This window comes from Triticum urartu, chromosome 5A (genome assembly GCF_056163025.1).
Source record: "Triticum urartu cultivar PI428250 chromosome 5A, HENAU_Tu73, whole genome shotgun sequence".
NCBI classification, from domain to species: domain Eukaryota; kingdom Viridiplantae; phylum Streptophyta; class Magnoliopsida; order Poales; family Poaceae; genus Triticum; species Triticum urartu.
The window spans coordinates 658,254,523-658,274,992 of NC_141877.1; the positions used below are offsets into that span (position 1 = coordinate 658,254,523).

General features: G+C 42.6%; 2 protein-coding genes across 5 annotated transcripts; one reads left to right on the forward strand and one right to left on the reverse strand.

The window, feature by feature from the left end:
• The first annotated feature begins 355 nt into the window (after positions 1-355).
• On the forward strand, positions 356-2,906 carry LOC125511438 (MADS-box transcription factor 51). Of its 4 annotated transcripts, none has more exons than XM_048676812.2 (5): positions 359-691; positions 946-1,027; positions 1,481-1,530; positions 1,617-1,713; positions 2,535-2,906. In XM_048676812.2, exons 1-5 carry the CDS (start codon positions 390-392, stop codon positions 2,577-2,579), a joined length of 576 nt encoding a protein of 191 aa, XP_048532769.1. In that variant the 5' UTR covers positions 359-389; the 3' UTR covers positions 2,580-2,906. The 4 variants fall into 4 exon arrangements, with proteins under 4 accessions (XP_087378401.1, XP_048532769.1, XP_048532770.1 ...); XM_048676813.2 differs by lacking the exon at positions 2,535-2,906 and adding an exon at positions 2,227-2,308; XM_048676810.2 differs by having other exon boundaries at positions 360-691; positions 2,614-2,906.
• A 144-nt stretch (positions 2,907-3,050) lies between these two features.
• Positions 3,051-9,264, reverse strand: LOC125511437 (alpha-L-fucosidase 2-like). The gene is made up of 10 exons (XM_048676809.2): positions 8,483-9,264; positions 8,027-8,172; positions 6,986-7,854; positions 6,116-6,248; positions 5,628-5,786; positions 5,191-5,415; positions 5,001-5,102; positions 4,754-4,889; positions 4,472-4,667; positions 3,051-4,382 (listed from the first exon to the last, which is right to left on the reverse strand). Exons 1-10 carry the CDS (start codon positions 8,697-8,699, stop codon positions 4,070-4,072), a joined length of 2,496 nt encoding a protein of 831 aa, XP_048532766.1. The 5' UTR covers positions 8,700-9,264; the 3' UTR covers positions 3,051-4,069.
• Positions 9,265-20,470: the final 11,206 nt, after the last annotated feature.

Consider the following 20,470-nt stretch of genomic DNA (forward strand, 5'->3'; position numbering starts at 1 on the left):
GGTAATATTTAATTTGATGAGAGCATGGATAGGGAAAGGTAAAAAAAGTTTTGATTTAGCTAAGAATTGATTGAGTTAATGCAGGAAGTGGTTTTGTGAAAGTATCGATTTATGTTGTTTTTATTAAAATTTTCGCGTCATCGGTCGGGGTTACCGAAAATCAACAAAAATCAAAAAGGAAGCGGAGCAAAGTCCTAGAATTTTCTGGCTTGGCACGTGACGGTGACACGAGAGATGCAGCAAGGAGGGCGTGGGGCCGTTTCAGATCCGATCGCGCCATGGGACATGCAGTCTGCCCTGAACGGCATCCTTATCCTGACGTAATTTAACCACTTTCGGCAGATATTTCTGGACATGCATGCAGCTTGGTTTGGTGGTTCGTCAACCTCATGGAGGACCCCGTCCCGTCCCTCTCTCTCATATTCGCCCGCTCCCCTCACCATCCACTCCAATCATCGAGAGACGTACGCCAGCGAGCGAGCGGCAACCGGAGGAGGAGGCGAGCGATGGCGCGGCGCGGGCCGGTCGAGCTGCGGCGGATCGAGGACCGGACGAGCCGGCAGGTGCGCTTCTCCAAGCGCCGCTCGGGCCTCTTCAAGAAGGCCTTCGAGCTCGGCCTCCTCTGCGACGCCGAGGTCGCGCTGCTCGTCTTCTCCCCCGCCGGCAGGCTCTACGAGTACGCCTCCTCCAGGTATATGCAGGGTGTGCTTTGTGTATTTATTTACCTATATATATCCGCTCCAATAATCGTTATATATATAGACAATTGCCTATAACAAATTTGTTGCTATATCGGTACTAAACCAGCGGCAATTAATATGGATCGAAGGGAGTATTATTTTCTCACTGTACCTTGATAGAACTGTGTTTGAAATTGCCAGCCAAGCCTGCCTAAAGCTTTGAACGTACAGTTTCCAAACGTTAACGGTATCCATTTGTTTTCAGCATAGAAGATACATACGACCGCTATCAGGCATTTGGAGGAGCCGGAAAGAACCTGAATGAAGGCGGTGCAAGTACCAACAATGTAAATTAATCTCTCTAGCTTTTCTTAGTGCATAGCTTAGAGCTAGTTTAGGAGTGGAACATTTAGCTGCCAAGTATAATACTGTGGATTTAATCGGTCTCTCTCTCTCTCTCTCTCTCTCTCTCTCTATATATATATATATATATATATATATATATATATGAATTTACTATGGAAATGCACTACGCAACGCATGATGAAGTGTCTCATGGATTATGTTGACTATGCACCAAGATGACCAGCAAAATGAATGCAAATATGATATTTTTTAGTGTAGCTACTAGCTTATCTGAACAAGTCATCTTTATTTTCTATAATCCAGGTCTAGGTCGTAACTGCAGCATTCAGTATCTAGGATAGCCAAAATTTTATAATTATTTATGTACTCTTTCTAAGCGAGATTGCCTATATATATCCAAATATCTCTGACATGATATGTTGGTACTGAACCAGGATAAAGATCCTTCCAATATACAGTCAAGACTTAAGGAGATTGCTTCCTGGTAGCCCTCGAGGCCTTTCACAGTACCTTCTACTAGTATGTTATTTACTCTGTTTAGCCCAATGCTGATTATATGCAATCTTGAAGGTCTCTTCAAAACAATGCGGATGACTCAGATGCTAATGAGCTAGAGAAACTGGAGAAACTACTCACTGATGCTTTGGAGAATACAAAATCCAAGAAGGTACACCTAAATGGCTCTGTTGATATTTCTAATCGACTTTTTGTAGCCAAGAATCAAGTTTCTGGTTCCTGTAATCCTGTTGCACCCTTGAGCCATCAGGAAAATGGCTCTGTTTTCGGCCATTTCAACTAATTCAACAGCTCATGGCTTTAGCATGATCTTAGTTCGCTCTCGATGATCTAACTAGACATAAGCAATCACTGGTTCCTTAACAAAAAAATCTCCTACCTAATGGTGTAAGGTAAGTATTTTTCATTTCGATTGGCTATTCTTAAGCACTAGAGATAGTTCATTGATGTAGTTACATCTTGACTCTTGAGATAATGGTCCTGAATGTGTTAGTTCCTATATCTTGGTAAATGATAGGTAAAATAGATAGGATGAAAAACTCATTGGCTACTTCACAGTGCATGTAGCTGTCTTTGATATTTCACAACGGCTAGTACATTTTCTAAATTCAGCATTAAGCTAGATGTGCTACTCTGGTACAAAGTATAATCCTTGATTGTGTAGAACTACACTTCGATGAACTATCCAGTGATGTGAAGATAGCCGAAGTCAACAGATGTTCTGGCTACACAAGACTCGGCGACAAGTGGGTCGCATTGTCATTTTTCTGAGAATTGTGTAGCCCATTCCATAGCAATAGTAAAACCTGTTTGCATTGCAGGCTTAGTACTGCAATGACAGACAAAATGGAGACATCAGAATGGATCCTGTCAGTTACATGCAAACAGGAAATTAAGTTTTGGAAGAGAACTTGGCATGAGAGTTCAATCAATAGAAAGGCTATTCACAAGGCTTTTTGCTGTGCAAAGCAGGACAGGATACTACTGTATCCTCTGAATCCATGCACAAAGACTTGATAACAAGCTTTGGTTTGCTGTCGCTGGAGTGCAGATGTTGGCGCAACGAAACAGAGGCGCGAGGGGCGGGAACTCCATCAGTCCTAGGGAACAAGAGGAAGGAAGGAGCTGAGTAGTCTATATGTGTAATGCATGTATTTGCTGATGCCACACTGCTGCCTTGCCTTGTGCTTTTCCTATCAGTCTGTTGCCAGTCTTCACTGCTGCTAGTGTCATACGCAGCTGCGTGAAAAATAAGTTTACGTGGATGTGCACTTTATATAAACTAGGTCATGATTACCCCGCACGTTGCTGCGGGAAATTAAAAGATTATTTTTGGATGTATTATATTTATGCATGAACAAAATGACTTAAATCGAAAGCTATTATTTTCAAAATTAATTATGTGTGAACAAAGAGTATGCATGTACGTTGGACCATTGGAGTTGCAACAATTAAATTGAGGTTTCCGCAAAAAAAAACAATTAAATTGGGGTATGCATGTGATACACAATGGTGTTAGTGGATGCTGTTGTGGACATTTGGTGATGTGGAGGGTGGAGGGCTGCATGTTGAGAGAATTAGAGTTAATGTGGATCAACTATTTAGGTATATATATAGGATAACCTGACGTAGATGTTGTTACCCTCTTAGGCTGGTTTTTTATTCCATTCCACATTGCTGATTTGGGATTTCTGTGTCGCTTGTTTATATGAGGCATGACGCAAAAGAAGCAGGATAAGCAGAACATGTTGCTGTATTGAGCGATTCGTCGTCGGTTCGGTGGTTCGTGCGTGTGTTGCCTGCAAAGTCAAGATTGCTGGCCAACAAGGATCGCAGCGTACGTATCATAGATTGTTCTCAACTATGGTAGAGAGCCTAGGGTGCAAATCAAGGAACAAGGGTGTGATATTTTGACTGGAACTAGCAGAAGAAGCTCTTCTTTTGCATATAAGAAGAGGGTAATTTTACAAGTTACAGGAATGTGACCAGGCCATGGAAAAAAAGAAAAGAAAATAAAGAAAGAAACACTCGTGCTAACACGCCCACACTTTTACTAATGGACCGTCGGATCCGAGCTCAAGTCCCCTTGACCCAGATTTGGGTGCTTCGAGTTGTGAAAACTTGAGTCTCAAATATTTCCCTGAAATCTTGAAATTATTATTCAAACCTTGAAATAGAAGAATTTTTTTATTCACTATCATGTAAGGAACTACCCCATTTTATTTTCTCATTACAGCTCTTTGTGGTGTGATATAGCACGTCCTAACAATCTTCAACTAATTTTATCCATGCTCCATGAAAGAATGTAAATAAAAGCTGAAGAAGGAGCAGTAGCATATTTCCAATATATGAGTAGCATTTTTGTCACAAAATGCTAAGATAAATTGGTCCTCACACTCCCCAGTCAAACTGGCAGTAACTGTGTCCCTTGATGTACCATTGTGTCCAATAGTGAAAAATGAAAAAATGACTAATTCAAGCATTTTCAAGTGCACGGCACGGGACAGTCATTTGCAGAGTGGCCATGTCTCCAGACATCGCAATCCGCTACAAAACCTGTAAACAATACCGCGACGAAATGTCACAGCAGCAACCTCTTTGCCATAATGCAGCCTTGCGACTGTATTTCGATCATTTGACGACCATAGCACTGCTTCATGAAGCTCCCCTTCCTTCCAGCGGATGTCGACGGTCACATCACCGCGGGCCTTCAGCCCTTTGACGCTGCCCGTGGGCCACCTATCTCTCGGCAGAGCGGGGAGCAAATAAAGGTCACTCTGTGTGCTCTGGATCAACATCTCAGCAAGGGCAGCTGCAAATCTGTCAGAACAGAAAGAGCGGGATCAGAAATGCTTCTTTAGTTTCTGAAGACTCAGATGCCATGGTGAGGAGTTGGGAGGTCGATGTACCCGAAGTTTGCGTCTATTTGGAATGGCGGGTGTGCTGTCCACAGATTGGTATAGAGTCCTCCTTCAAACTCAACCTTACCACCGGGAGGAACCAAGGTGATCAGCTTTAAAACCATTCTGTATGCATTTTCACTGTTCAGAAGACGCGCCCACAAAGCCATTTTCCATGTAGTTGACCATCCGGGGCCATCTTCACCTGTCAGCAAGAGGGAGAGATGAGATAAATTAGATAAAATGTGTCAAATAGTAGTCCAATATGTCCAGCTTTTGAGTTGAGCTAACCTCTTTTGTAAAGGCTATTGGCAACAGCTTCACAAACATCAGGGTCATTATCCATGGCTATAGTATGTCCAGGGTAAAGTCCAAAGTGATGCGACAGGTGCCTATGTTGGACTTCTGGGTCCTTAAAATCTAGTGCCTGCATTAACATGTATGACACAAATCATTCTACAACACATAATACGTTACAAAAGAGGGTGGGGGGGGGGGGGGGGGGGGGGGGAGGCAGCTTAGTATTTTGAGCACCTACCCACTCCATGACAGTACGATCTCTTGCAATTTGTATGGGAGGAAGTCTTGGGAGCGCTTTCTTGATTCTCTCAACCAAATCAATATCAGCTTTTCCCAAAAGCTACATAATTGACCGGTTACAGTACATACATGTGTCATTACCCCAAGGTGCTCAAATTAGTTACCATAAGTGATTGTCGCTTAATTACCTCCGCAGATGCAAGGACTGCAAGGAAAACCTCCCGGATGATTGAGATGTCCATTGTTGTCGAGTAACTCACGCTTGCTGGTTTACCATCAGGAGCTATGAAAGCATGCTCCGGAGAAGTTGAGGGATTGGTTTCCAGATAACCTCCAGGTCCTTCAATCAACCAGTCGACCAAAAAGTTGGCACAGCCTTCCAGCAGTGGATATGCTGTGTTTTCCAAAAAGTCCTGAAAAATATCTTACAAGACAGTAAATATTTCACACCTTCGAACCACCAAATAACTATTTTTCCTAAGTAGTTTGAGGATTATTGTTCTAATTTTTTATGTCTGACAAGGATTGCAAATACTCGGATCTGTTTTTCTTAAAGTTTGGGGCACAGTAACATCACTGGAGAGTGAACTAAAATAAGAGAGTAGTACAACGATTTGGTGCCTACTTTGTCCATTGAAAACTGGTAGTGCTCCCATAGGTGTGTGCAAAGCCAGGCTCCTCCCATGGGCCACACAGCATGCTTTGGATTCTTAAGGAACGCCGATGATTTTGCCCATATATCCGACACATGATGTGTTACCCATCCACCTGCTTGGTAATTGACCTGCCACAGTCACATAGTTCCCCGCAGTAAGTAAGCCAAAGGAAACAGGCTTCTGAAATTTAACTTCAATATTTCTACGAAATGGAATAAATGGTACTGATTGTTTGAACGGAACTGTACTACCAGATTTTACTGCAGCATGGTCCAAAGTACCAAGAAAAGAATAACATGAAGATATTGCAGTATGACATATACATCTAGACTAACTTAACACTTTGTGCACAGTCACTTCTCTTTCCTTTCATGACTGAGGCACAAGTTGCAATAACTGTCAATATGTTAAAATGTTTCATCAGCTCCAATCCTGGGTAATCAGAGCCAGAACTTACTTTTGCTGTTTTAATCCCGTTAACCGCAAGTGATCCTAGAAAATCAAACAATGGTTCTTGGCATTCGCTAAGGTTGCAAGGAAGTGCTGGCCAGTAATTCATCTGTAGATTTATGTTCAGATGAGGAGCTGCACTGAAAATAAAAGCAGGCAAAGTGTTCAACATATTGAGCTAATATGGAACCTTGAAATTAAAGATGAACTTGAGTAGTCCCAAATTGAAATTGATCTATCAAATAAAGAAAGCGTCCAAATGTTATTTACTTTTATTTATACATGTAGTACACACAGTTACGTATATGAGGTGAGTACTAGCTAAATCAATAAAAAACAGGCCAAAACAGCATATAAAATTATAAATACTACAGTACCACTTGTAAGTCAATAACCAGCTAGTTACTTCAAATATTTTAAATACATATATAGAGATTTTTTTTGAAAAGAATCCATATATAGAGATCAAACTGTAATAATTATATCTAGAGATTGTGCACTACAGGATTCATGGAAATAACATCATAAATTCGAGTAAGTACTACCAACAATACAATACTACAGTGCCACTTGTAAAGTCAGTAACCAGCCTGTTGCTGCAGATATTTGTAATCCATATATAGAGATAAACTGTACTAATTAGACCTAGAGATTGTGTACTACTACATGATATATCAAAATTACATCTAAATTTGAGTAAGTACTTCCAACAATACAATACTACATTCATATAGTACGCAGTACGCACCCTGCAGGGACTACATTAATACTTCTTACTTAGCATATAACCAACTGAAAATGATTAGAAAACTGAGATCAAAAAATGGAAGTATGAGGCAAAAGAATAATAATTATATCTAGAGAAGAAAGCTCTTACTCCCACTCAGGTGCAATATCTTGGCTCCAGATTCCTTGCAGATTAGAAACCTGAGTTCCAGGCCGAGAACAGGAAATGAGGAGATAGCGACCATACTGAAATAAGAGTTCAACCAGAGAAGGATCCTCATCAGTACTGAAACTCTTCACTCTATCTGCTGATGTTCTGATGTCTTCAGCAACTTCTTCTGGTCTATCTTTCTGAATCACCGAAGAGCATGCGTCATTCAATCCTCGTGAAAGTTGCAACGTCACACGGTTAAAAAGGCTCTGATAATCATCCAAATGGGCTGCTTTAAGCTGATCAAATGTGAGGTTCCTGCTGTAATTCAGCGTACTGAGAGCTAGAGACGTGGGGTCTAGTTTAGAGTCTGCAGGATTAACAAGTGGCCCGTCGAATGAGGATGCTGCTGCAACTATGAAAACAACCCAATCTGCACTGTCAAGCTTCAACTTTTGGTCATTCTGCACTATAACTTTTGCCGCGCTCCCACCCATCTGCAAACCCAGAGCAGCTGTAAACCTAATGCCAGTTGCATTATCGCCACCGTTTTCTCTCATTGCAGGCCTCTGACCTGGACATATGCCTTCCATGATCATCCCGTTTTCATTGGTTACAGTGACGCTGCGGTTTAACTGACTGCTTAAGGACAGTGTGCAGGAGACATGGCCTGGTGTGCTTGCTGAGAACCTGGTGACGATGACTTGATGTGGATTCGAGCAGAAGTGCTCCCTTGTGTACTGCACTCCCCCGATGACATATGTGACCAGAGCAGTCGCCGTATGTAGATCAAGCTCTCTTTTGTAAGAATCATACACCTCATCCGAGGTGCTGAACTCGATATTTAAGTCACCAAGAGGTTGGTATACCTTCAGAAAAAGAATCAATGCATCAATAAAGAAGTATAAATCTGACTATCTGAGTATGTATCATGAGCAATATCATCAGTTTCATACAGTAGTTCAGATGCATTGGAATACTGTATTTAGCAAGCAAAGAATTGTATACATATTTAAAAAGGCAAAACTGAATGCAACATACCTCAGACTGTCCACCAAAAAGGCCCTTGGCTGAAGCCGTGGCGTCGGCGAACCTTCCTTGGTCGACCAATTGCCTCACCTCTGCAAGTACACCCGGCCCCTTTGGGTCGGTGTAGTTCCCTGGCACGCCGGTCCATAGTGTATCATCTGGCAGGAGAAAGATTGGAGCACATCATTTCTGTCCGCCATCTTTAAAACATCAAATCATGGCATAGCCGAACTGAACTTTACGATGTTAAGGCGAGGGGGTTATGCGAGGACACTGCACACCGCACAGCACTCGGTGCATTTTGTCGAACACCTGGCGGGCGTCCAGGCGGGGGCGGGGGCAATATACCAAAGGTAAATCTAATTCATGCATTTCACACTCAGTTTGCTATCTTGAGAAAACAAGACACCCTTGATCTACAATTCTGAACTCAGTTTCATGAAGCAGGTGGGTTAGAGAATCACGGACGGTTAAGCTGGAGCTTGTCGGAGGAGACCCCGCCCCAAACCATGGCGCCGAGGCTGCCGTTGCCGATCGGCGCCGCGTCCGTGAAGTACTCGGCCGGCGACGAGAACACCACCTTGAGTGGCCGCTCCTCCTCCTCCTCAGCCGTCCATGGACGCCACGATTCCTCCTCCGCCGGCCGGCGCACCCAGACCCAGCCGTCGGGACCGTCCATGGCCATGGGCAGTAGAAGATGAGTGCTGGAGGATCGGAAGATAGAAATGGTTTGGTGCTCTGCTCGGAGGGAGCTTCCATTCTATTCTATTCTCTTGGTTGTTTGGCGCCAAGGGAGAGGACAACAACAAGCCGGCGTGCATGCAGGCCGGCCTCCGCCTCCGTGTTGGCCTTTTGCAAGCCAAATATCTGCTTCATTTTACTGCAATTGTTTTCTTCCGCTCAAAAGAAAAAAAAAATACATGAGTGTTTATATCTGAAAATACATGAGCCTAAAATTAAAAAAAAAATACATGAGTGTTTCTGTCTTCAATCAGATATATAAAATTTGTATTGAAAGGATACGTCAAAATTATTAGGCCTAGCCCGTTTAATATTTCAGAATATTGCCAATAATCTTCTATATCTAAATAGCTAGCCCCCACTAACATATTTCTCTCAACATGCAAGCATGCCACATCATCAAGCAACATGCATGGCAAAAGGCCCACCACAACATGCATTCATGCACATGAAAATGTCCACCTCAACATGCAAACATATATTAGATATTTTACAATACATTAATCAAACACAATAAAGCATATGGATTTGCAATTTTAATTTTCGTAGTATCACTATTCACGTTCTATAGAAATCACGTATCATCAAAATGTATTGCAAATAATCCCGCAACAACGTGTGGGGTATCATCTAGTTCATAGTAAATCTTAGTCCCATAGGGCCCATTCATGCATGACAAGGTGTGTAAAAAGTTTAGTCCCACCACACTTGTGAAGGATGTGTAAGACCAACTTAAAAGGTGAGTTGTTCCTCGCACCACTAGTTAAAAGCTTAAGAAAAGAGCACATACACGTGTGTTCATCCTCCACCTCCAGCCTCCGCACGTCGTGTTTTGTGATTTTTGCCGAGCCGCGCTAGGAACTGTGCCATGTGTGTGCACGTCAGTTGTGTCTTGCCTACCTCTTTTCCATCTTGCTCCTTGGCATGCCACTGGTAGAAAAATATCAAATGTTCAACTCATTAGTTTCGGTTCGTATTTGAGCCGGCACTAATGTGACCATTAGTGCCGGTTCCAGCGGCTAGGCGGGCCGCTCTCATTAGTACCGGTTCGTGCCGAACCTTTGGCACCGGTTCGTGCCACGAACCGGTACTAAAGAGAGTGGTGGCAGGATGTTGACAGTCTGGGGCCCCTCCAGCACCTTTAGTACTGGTTGGTGGTACGAACCGGTACTAAAGGTCGTCCTATATAAACCCTTCGTCCACCCGCGAGCGAGCGAGCTCTGTTTCCCCCCTTTCCCCTCTCCTCTCTGTTCTTTCCCTCTATACCTCGAGCTCATCACATATTTTGCCCAAAATTTGTCAAGATTTGAAGGCTCGCATCCATTCAAGTGATCACAAATGTAAGCAACTTAGTCCTTTCATCTCTCATTGCTAGATTAGCTCTTGCAATGCTTTATATAGTGATTCATTTGTGGGTTTTAGTAATTTGGGAGGAATTATATGTGGTAGTTTATTTGATTTATATGCAATTTGAGCTCAAAATAACTCTTAGTTTGCATATGTAGGTGTGGTTTACTTAGTGCCTTCCCGTATCCGTCCTAACCACCGTCGATCGTCCGCACCGTCCTGTCGCCGGCATCACCTTGTGGGGCGAGCCTCTTTTTTCTTATCTTTTTATATATAAAAAAATCATGTTTGTGTGATTTAGATATATAGTTACTTGTATAATTATCTTACCCGTACGTTGTTTGTTATTCATAGTGCCATGGTTTTGATATCTGTCCCCGTCGGCCCTCGTCCGGGTTATGATTCAGATGTGATATATTTTCTTTTATAACTATTTGTTGCATTTCGTGTTTATGACAAATTATGCCCATCAAGTTGACATAGATATTTTTATCTAGGAGGTATGTGAACCGGAAATCCCAACCGACCCTATTGTCGAGAGGTTAAATTTAGTTGAAAGAGAAAACGAGTATTTGAAAGAAAAATTGAAAAGAATTGAGGGGGAGAAGATGGAATTGGAGTTGCATGTTGCCGATGTCGTCGATGATCACAAGATCAAGATAGAGAAAATGCGCTTGAAGATTAGAAAGATTAGAAAATATGCCATTAATAGTTAGGCTTGGTATCATTATGCTGTTGGATCAATTTTTACCTTAGTTGCGATCTTGATTGCATTTGTTGTTGCATTTAAATGCTTTAGCTAGAGAGTTATTTGTATGTTTGTTTTATGAGAATAAGTGTTGTATGAACTTTATGTATGAACTTGTATTGATTTGGTCTTTTCGGTGCTGTGTAATGAAGATGAGCCGGCAATGGATGTGCGATGACCGATGCTCTCCCCATTTCGTTGATGGCGTGCATACTTTTCTGCTTGCGGCTGAGGCAAACAAGTGGGCAGATGGTTTTATGCCTTGTCCATGTGCTGGCTGTAAGAATGGTCAGAATTACTCTAAGTTAAAAACCATTCACGTCCACCTATTTAAGTCTGGTTTCATGCCCCACTATAATGGTTGGACCAAGCACGGAGAAAGAGGGGTTATGATGGAAGACAATGAAGAAGAAGAGGACGACGATAGCTATCCTGACCATGGGTTCCCTGAATACGATGATACAATAATGGGGGAAGAAGCTGAGCCGGTAATGCGGGAAGAATCTGAGTTGGCAATGCGGAAAGAAGCTGAAGAAAAGGTATCAGATGAGCCAGATGATCTAGGTCGGGCCATTGCTGATGCAGAGAGAAACTGCACAAGTGAAAAGGAGAAGAAGAAGTTGCAACGCATGTTAGAGGATCACAAGAAATTGTTGTACCTGAATTACGAAACTGACAATAAAAAGCTGGGCACCACTAGTAGAAAAAGGGGCTTTCGTTAGGGCCTGGCCAGCCCATTAGTCCCAGTTCTTCCATGAACCAGGACCAATGGATGCATTCGTCCCGGTTCGTGAGCCCAGGGGGCCGGCCGGGGCATCGTGGGCATTGGTCCCGATTCATATGGACCCATTTGTCCTGGTTCTGGCACGAACCGGGACCAATGGGCCTCGCTCATGGCCCACAAACATTGGTCCCGGTTCTTGGCTCGAACCGGGACAAAAGGCTGGGCTTTAGTCCCGGTTCCAGCCACGAACTGGGACAAATGAGTTGTCTATATATACCCCATCGCCGGCGAGTAGAGCACTCCACAGTGCTTTTTTTTTCCTGGCCGGCGAGGAAGGGCATTTGGGTGCTCTAGCTCACCTCTTATGCATGTGAGGTGTTCGATGAAACGCCCGAGCCACACTAGTTAAGCTTTCTCTCCATTTTTCTGAGATTTGTCTAGGTTTAGCGGTCCGTCACGCCCCGTCCTCGTCTTCACTGCCGTCGATCACCCGCGCCGATCTCGTCGCCGGCACCATCGTGGTGAGCCTCTTGTTCTTATCTTCTTTCTGAAAGAAAAAAAATCTTACTTTAGATAGATACTTGTCTAATTTTCTTACTTTTGACACACATAATTATATATAATGCACGCAGATGAACCGGCAATGGATGTACGGTGACAGACACACCTCCGAGTACATTAAGGGCGTGCGTAAATTTCTCGAAGTGGCTGAGGCAAACAAGCAGAATGGTTTTATGTGTTGTCCATGCCCTGATTGTGGGAATAGGAGGTCTTACTCTGACAAGAAAATGCTTCACACCCACCTGCTTTATAAGGGTTTCATGCCACACTATAATGTTTGGATGAAGCACAGAGAAATAGGGGTTATGATGGAAGACAGCGAAGAAGAAGCGGACGATGACAACTATGTGCCCCCTGAATACAGTGATGCTGCAACGGGGGAAGCTGAAGATCAAGAGGAAGCTGAAGATCAAGAGGAACCGGACGATATGCTCGATGATGATCTCCGCCGGGTCATTGCTGATGCAAGGGAAAAGTGCGAAAGTGAAAAGGAGAAGCTGAAGTTCGATCGCATGTTAGAGGATCACAAAAAAGGGTTGTACCCCAATTGCGAGATGGCAACACAAAGCTCGGTACCGTACTGGAATTGCTGTAGTGGAATGCAGAGAATGTTGTGCCTGACAAAGGATTTGAGAAGCTACTAAAAGTATTGAAGAAGAAGCTTCCAAAGGATAACGAATTGCCCGACAGTACATACGCAGCAAAGAAGGTCGTATGCCCTCTAGGATTGGAGGTGGAGAAGATACATGCATGCCCTAATGACTGCATCCTCTACCGCGGTGCATACAAGGATTTGAACGCATGCCTGGTATGCGGTGCATTGCGGTATAAGATCAGACGAGATGACCCTGGTGATGTTGAGGGCGAGCCCCGCAGGAAGAGGGTTCCTGCGAAGGTGATGTGGTATGCTCCTATAATACCACGGTTGAAACGACTGTTCAGAAACAAAGAGCATGCCAAGTTGATGCGATGGCACAGTGAGGACCGTAAGAAAGACGGGAAGTTGAGAGCACCCGCTGACGGGTCGCAGTGAAGAAAAATCGAGAGAAAGTACTGGGCTCAGTTTGCAGGTGACCCAAGGAACGTATGGTTTGGTTTAAGCGCGGATGGCATTAATCCTTTTGGGGAGCAGAACAACAATCACAGCACCTGGCCCGTGACTCTGTGTATGTATAACCTTCCTCCTTGGATGTGCATGAAGCGGAAGTTCATTATGATGCCAATTCTCATCCAAGGCCCTAAACAACCCGGCAATGACATTGATGTGTACCTAAGGCCATTAGTTGAAGAACTTTTACAGCTGTGGAATGGAAACGGTGTACGTGCGTGGGATGAGCACAAAAAGGTGGAATTTAACCTGCATGCGTTGTTGTTTGTAACCATCAACAATTGTCCCGCTCTCAGTAACCTTTCAGGACAGACAAACAAGGGATACCACGCATGCACGCACTGTTTAGCTGACACCGAAAGTATATACCTGGACAGATGCAGGAAGAATGTGTACCTGGGCCATCGTCGATTTCTCCCGACCAACCATCAATGTCGAAAGAAAGGCAAGCATTTCAAAGGTGAGGCAGATCACCGAAAGAAGCCCGCCATGCGTACGGTGATCACGTACTTGATGTGGTCTCTGATTTACACGTAATATTTGGAAAGGGTCCCGGCAGACTAGTTGTTCCGAATGACGCTGAGGGATGCGCACCCATGTGGAAGAAGAAATCTATATTTTGGGACCTACCCTACTGGAAAGAGCTAGAGGTACGCTCTTCAATCGACGTGATGCACGTGACGAAGAACCTTTGCGTGAACCTGTTAGGCTTCTTGGGCGTGTATGGGAAGACAAAAGATACACCTGAGGCACGGCAGGACCTGCAACGTTTGCACGAAAAAGACGGCATGCCTCCAAAGCAGTATGAAGGTCCTGCCAGCTACACCCTTACCAAAGAAGAGAAGGAAATCTTTTTTGAATGCCTACTCAGTATGAAGGTCCCGACTGGCTTCTCGTCGAATATAAAGGGAATAATAAATATTCCAGAGAAAAAGTTTCAAAACCTAAAGTCTCATGACTACCACATGATTATTACGCAACTGCTTCCGGTTGCATTGAGGGGGCTTCTACCAGAAAACGTCTGATTAGCCATTGTGAAGCTATGTGCATTCCTCAATGCAATCTCTCAGAAGGTGATCGATCCAGAAATCATACCAAGGCTAAGGAGTGATGTGGCGCAATGTCTTGTCAGTTTCGAGCTGGTGTTCCCACCATCCTTCTTCAATATCATGACACACGTCCTAGTTCATCTAGTCGACGAGATTGTCATCCTAGGCCCCGTATTTCTACACAATATGTTCCCCTTTGAGAGGTTCATGGGAGTCCTAAAGAAATATGTCTGTAACTGTGCTAGGCCAGAAGGAAGCATCTCCATGGGCCATCAAATAGAGGATGTCATTGGGTTTTGTGTTGACTTCATTCCTGGCCTTAAGAAGATAGATCTCCCTAAATCGCGGTATGATGGGAGACTGACTGGAAAAGGCACGCTAGGAGCGGACTCAATAATATGCAGGGACGGGCATTCTTGGTCTCAAGCACACTACACAGTTCTACAGAACTCTACCTTGGTGACCCCGTATGTCGATGAATAGAAGAACAGTCTGCGCCCCAAACACCCGAAGCAGTGTGACGACTGGATTACATGTGAACACATCATGACTTTCAGCAGTTGGTTGGAAACACGTCTCAGAGGTGACAACGCTGTTTGTGATGAGCTGGATTCGCTGTCCAGGGGACCATCTTCGACTGTATTGACTTACAAAGGATACGAGATAAATGGGAATACATTTTACACGATCGCCCAAGATCAAAAGAGCACCAACCAAAACAGCGGTGTCCGCTTTGATGCAGCAACCGAGAGGGGAAAGGAAACATATTATGGTTACATAATGGACATATGGGAACTTGAATACGGACATGATTTTAAGGTCCCTTTGTTTAAGTGCAAATGGGTCAATCTGTCAGGAGGCGGGGTACTGATAACCCACATGTATAGAGGATCGCAACAGTTTTAGATAAGTAAGAGTGTCGAACTCAACGAGGAGCTAAAGGTAGAACAAATATTCCCTCAAGTTCTATCGACCACCGATACAACTCTACGCACGCTTGACGTTTGCTTTACCTAGAACAAGTATGAAACTAGAAGTACTTTGTAGGTGTTGTTGGATAGGTTTGCAAGATAATAAAGAGCAAGTAAATAAAAAGTAGGGGCTGATTAGATAAAGAAACAATAAAGTAAATATAGCGAGTGTGGAAAAGTGGTGGTAGGAGTTGCGAAATTGCCCCTAAGCAATTGACTACTTTACTAGACCGATAGCAAGTATTATGTGGGAGAGGCCACTGCTAGCATGTCATCCCTGGCTTGGAATTCTATGCACTTATGATTGGAACTATTAGCAAGCATCTGCAACTACTAATGTTCATTAAGGTAAAACCCAACCATAGCATTAAGATATATTGGTCCCCCTTCAATCCCGTATGCATCAATTTCTATGCTAGGTTGAAGCTTTTGTCACTCTTGCCCTCCAATACATAGTCCTATCAACATACAACTAACCCTATGGTGTGATCCACGCGCGCAATCATATGATGGGCACCAAAGGACAGCAACATAACCACAAGCAAATTAAATCAATCATAGCAATTCATCAACCACCGATAGGACAACGAAAATCTACTCAGACATCATAGGATGGCAACACATCATTGGATAACAATATGAAGCATAAAGCACCATGTTCAAGTAGAGGGTACAGCGGGTTGCGGGAGAGTGGACCGCTGTAGATAGAGGGGGGAAGGTGATGGAGATGTTGGTGAAGATGGCGGAGGTGTTGGTGTAGATCGCGGTGATGATGATGGCCCCCGGTGGCACTCCGGTGCCACCGGAAGCGAGGGGGAGAGAGCCCCCCTCCTCCTTCTTCTTCCTTGACCTCCTCCCTAGATGGGAGAAGGGTTTCCCCTCTGGTCCATGGCCTCCATGGCACAGGAGGGGCGAGAGCCCCTCCGAGATTGGATCTGTCTCTCTGTCTCTCTCTGTTTCTGCGTTTTCAGATTCTTCCCTTTCACCGTTTCTTGTATTCCCGGAGATCCGTAACTCCGATTCGGCTGAAATTTTAACACGATCTCTATCCGGAAATTAGCTTTCTTGCGGCGAAAGAAGGGCACCAACCGCCTTACGGGGTGTTCACGAGGGTCAGGGGCGCGCCCCCCTACCTCGTGGGCCCCTCGAGCATCGTCTCGCGTGGATTCTTCTTCCCAAAAATCATATATATTCCAAAAAAAATCTCCGTCAGTTTTTATTCCGTTTGGACTCCATTTAATATGGATATTCTGCGAAACAAAAAACATGCAACAAACAGGAACTGGCACTGGGCACTGGATCAATATGTTAGTCCCAAAAATAGTATAAAAAGTTGCCAAAAGTATATGAAAGTTGAATAATATTGGCAAGGAACAATCAAAAATTATAGATACGATGGAGACGTATCAGCATCCCCAAGCTTAATTCTTGCTCGTCCTCGAGTAGGTAAATGATAAAAAAAAGATAATTTTTGATGTGGAATGCTACCTAGCATAATCTTGATCATATGTCTAATCATGGCATGAATATTAAGACACGAGTGATTCAAAGCAATAGTCTATCCTTTGACATTAAGACAATAATACTTCAAGCATACTAATAAAGCAATCATGTATTTTCAAAATAACATGGCCAAAGAAAGTTATCCCTACAAAATCATATAGTCTGGCTATGCTCCATCTTCACCACACAAAATATTCAAATCATGCACAACCCCGATGACAAGCCAAGCAATTGTTTCATACTTTTGACATTCTCAAACCTTTTCAACCTTCACGCAATACATGAGCGTGAGCCATGGACATAGCACTATAGGTGGAATAGAATATGGTGGTGGAGGAGACAAAAAGGAGAAGATAGTCTCACATCAACTAGGCATATCAACGGGCTATGGAGATGCCCATCAATAGATATCAATGTGAGTGAGTAGGGATTGCCATGCAACGGATGCACTAGAGCTATAAGTATATGAAAGCTCAAACTAAAACAAAGTGGGTGTGCATCCAACTTGCTTGCTCATGAAGACCTAGGGCATTTGAGGAAGCCCATCGTTGGAATATACAAGCCAAGTTCTATAATGAAAATTCCCACTAGTATATGAAAGTGATAACTCAAGAGACTCTCTATATGAAGAACATGGTGCTACTTTGAAGCACAAGTGTGGAAAAAGGATAGTAGCATTGTCCTTTTTTTTATTTGGCCCCTTTTTTTTATTTGGCCTTTCTTTTTTATTATTTGGCCCTTTTTGGCCTTTTTTGGGACAATGCTCTATTGAATGATGATCATCACACTTCTATTTATTTACAACTCAATGATTACAACTCGATACTAGAACAAAGTATGACTCTATATGAATGCCTCCGGCAGTGTACCGGGATGTGCAATGATCTAGCGTAGCAATGACATCAAAAAATGGACAAGCTATTAAAACATCATGCTAGCTATCTTACGATCATGCAAAGCAATATGACAATGAATGCTCAAGTCATGTATATGATGATGATGGAAGTTGCATGGCAATATATCTCGGAATGGCTATGGAAATGCCATGATAGGTAGGTATGGTGGCTGTTTTGAGGAAGGTATATGGTGGGTTTATGGTACCAGCGAAAGTTGCGCAGTACTAGAGAGGCTAGCAATGGTGGAAGTGTGAGAGTGCGTATAATCCATGGACTCAACATTAGTCATAAAGAACTCACATACTTATTGCAAAAGTCTATTAGCTATCAAAACAAAGTACTACGCGCATGCTCCTAGGGAGATAGATTGGTAGGAAAAGACCATCGCTCGTCCCCGACCGCCACTCATAAGGAAGACAATCAATAAATACCTCATGCTCTGACTTCGTTACATAACGGTTCACCATACGTGCATGCTATGGGAATCACAAACCTCAACACAAGTATTTCTACAATCCACAACTACCACTAGCATGACTCTAATATCACAATCTTTATATCGCAAAACTATTGCAAGGAATCAAACATATCATATTCAGCATCTACAAGTTTATGTAGGATTTTATGACTAATCATGTGAATGACCAGTTCCTGTCATCTCTCTAAATAGATATAAGTGAAGCAAGAGAGTTCAATTCTTTCTACAAAAGATATGCCCACGCTCTAACAAATATAAGTGAAGCAAAAGAGCATTCTACAAATGGCGGTTGTCTATGTAAAGAGAAACATGCAATCCAAACTTCAAATGATATAAGTGAAGCACATGAAGCATTCTATAAAGCCATACTCAAAGAATATAAGTGAAGTGCAAAGAGCATTCTATAAATCAACCAAGGACTATCTCATACCAGCATGGTGCATAAAAAGAAAAATAAAAACCTAAATGCAAAAGACACTCCAAGACTTGCACATATCGCATGAACGAAACGAATCCGAAAACATACTGATATTTGTTGAAGAAAGAGGGGATGCCTCCCCAGCATCCCCAAGCTTAGACGCTTGAGTCTCCTTGAATATTTACTTGGGGTGCCTCGGGCATCCCCAAGCTTGAGCTCTTTCCTCTCTTCCTTCTTCTCACATCGAGACCTTCTCAATCATCGAACACTTCATCCACACAAAACTTCAACAGAAAACTCGGTAAGATCCATTAGTATAATAAAGCAAATCACTACTCTAGGTACTGTTGCAAACCAATTCATATTTTGTTTTTGCATTGTGTCTACTGTAATATAACTTCTTCATGGCTTAATTCACTGATATGAATTGATAGTTTCATCAAAACAAGCAAACTATGCATCAAAAACAGAATCTGTCTAAAACAGAACAGTCTGTAGCAATCTGAACATTCACCATACTTCTGATACTTGAAAAATTCTGCCAAAATTAGGAAAAATAAAAAATTTGTACAGAAAGACAGTGCAAAAAGAATCAGAACCATTTGACATTCCAGTAAAAAAAATAAAATTCATGCACTACAGCCAAAGTTTCTGTCCTGCACCGCACAAACCAACAAGCATCGTAAACATCCTAAAGGCAAACCTAGGCACATTATTTTTATAATACAATGGAATTGTACAAGGGGATAATTATTTTTATTGAAAAGTTTCTGTAATCAAGATTCACAAAGTTTCCGTGAGCATGAACAAAGTTTAAGGCTAGCTCCCACTTCAACAATGCATGTCTTTCTCACTTTCGCTTTCCTTTTTGAAAAAGTTTTGGGTTCCCCTCTTTATTTTTGTTGTTTTTAAACTATATGAAAACACTCAACAGAAATAAATGACTCTCTAAAACTTCCGAGTTGTCTCCCTGGCAGCGCTTTCTTTAAAGCCATTAAGCTAGGCATATCGTGCTCAAGTAGTGAATCCACCCGGATCCCAAGGTATATCAAAGCCAATTTTAATTAACAATGATTTGTAATTTAGTAGTGAGCACAAAGCAACATATATCAAGCAATGACGAAGTCTAACTCTCTTCCTATGCATCGGCATGTCATAAAAGAACAATTCATGCACACCTAGTAAAGGCCAATGCATAGTATAAACAGTTTCTTGCAATTTTATCATGTTGGAAACATAGAGAGGTGGAGATATAGTTCCTCTCTCATAATAATTGCAAGCAGGAGCAGCAAGCACATGCATATTATATTTATCGAAATCATCATGTGCAACGGTAAAAGGAAACCCATCAATATAATCCTTAATAAGTGCAAACTTCTCTGATATAGTGTAATCGGGAGAATTCAAAAAGATAACAGGACTATCATGCGTGGGTGCAATAGCAACAATTTCATGTTTAACATAAGGAACTATAGCAAGTTCATCTCCATAAGCATCATTCATATTGGCATCTTGGCCACAAGCATAGCAAGCATCATCAAAAAGGGATATTTCAAGAGAATCAATGGGATCATAATAGTCATCATAGCAATCATCCTTCGATAAGCATGAAGGGGAATTAAACAATGTATGAGTTGAAGAGTTACTCTCATTAGAAGGTGGGCACAGGTGATCAATCCGCTCTTCCTCCTTTTGTTCTTCGCTCTCCTCATCATCTTTTTCATCCAATGAGCTCACAATTTCATCAATTTCTTCTTCCATAGACTCCTGCAAAATATTAGTCTCTTCTTGGGCAGCGGAGTAGTCCTCAATATATAGTTTAACATAAGCATTAGAAGCATAATTATCATAGCAATATTTAAATATGGCAAAATTTTCAGATTTGTGAAGAGTAGCATCATATTTTTCAATC

Coding starts and splice junctions, on each gene's coding strand:
- LOC125511437 (XM_048676809.2), bottom strand. CDS start 8,699: ATGGCCATGGACGGTCCCGACGGCTGGGTCTGGGTGCGCCGGCCGGCG. Junction 5,103..5,190: donor CAGTCCTTGCATCTGCGGAG/GTAATTAAGCGA, acceptor TCAATTATGTAG/CTTTTGGGAAAAGCTGATAT. Junction 4,383..4,471: donor CAAATAGACGCAAACTTCGG/GTACATCGACCT, acceptor CTGTTCTGACAG/ATTTGCAGCTGCCCTTGCTG.
- LOC125511438 (XM_087522275.1), top strand. CDS start 390: ATGGAGGACCCCGTCCCGTCCCTCTCTCTCATATTCGCCCGCTCCCCT. Junction 1,028..1,480: donor GCGGTGCAAGTACCAACAAT/GTAAATTAATCT, acceptor GTACTGAACCAG/GATAAAGATCCTTCCAATAT. Junction 1,531..1,616: donor CTTAAGGAGATTGCTTCCTG/GTAGCCCTCGAG, acceptor GCAATCTTGAAG/GTCTCTTCAAAACAATGCGG.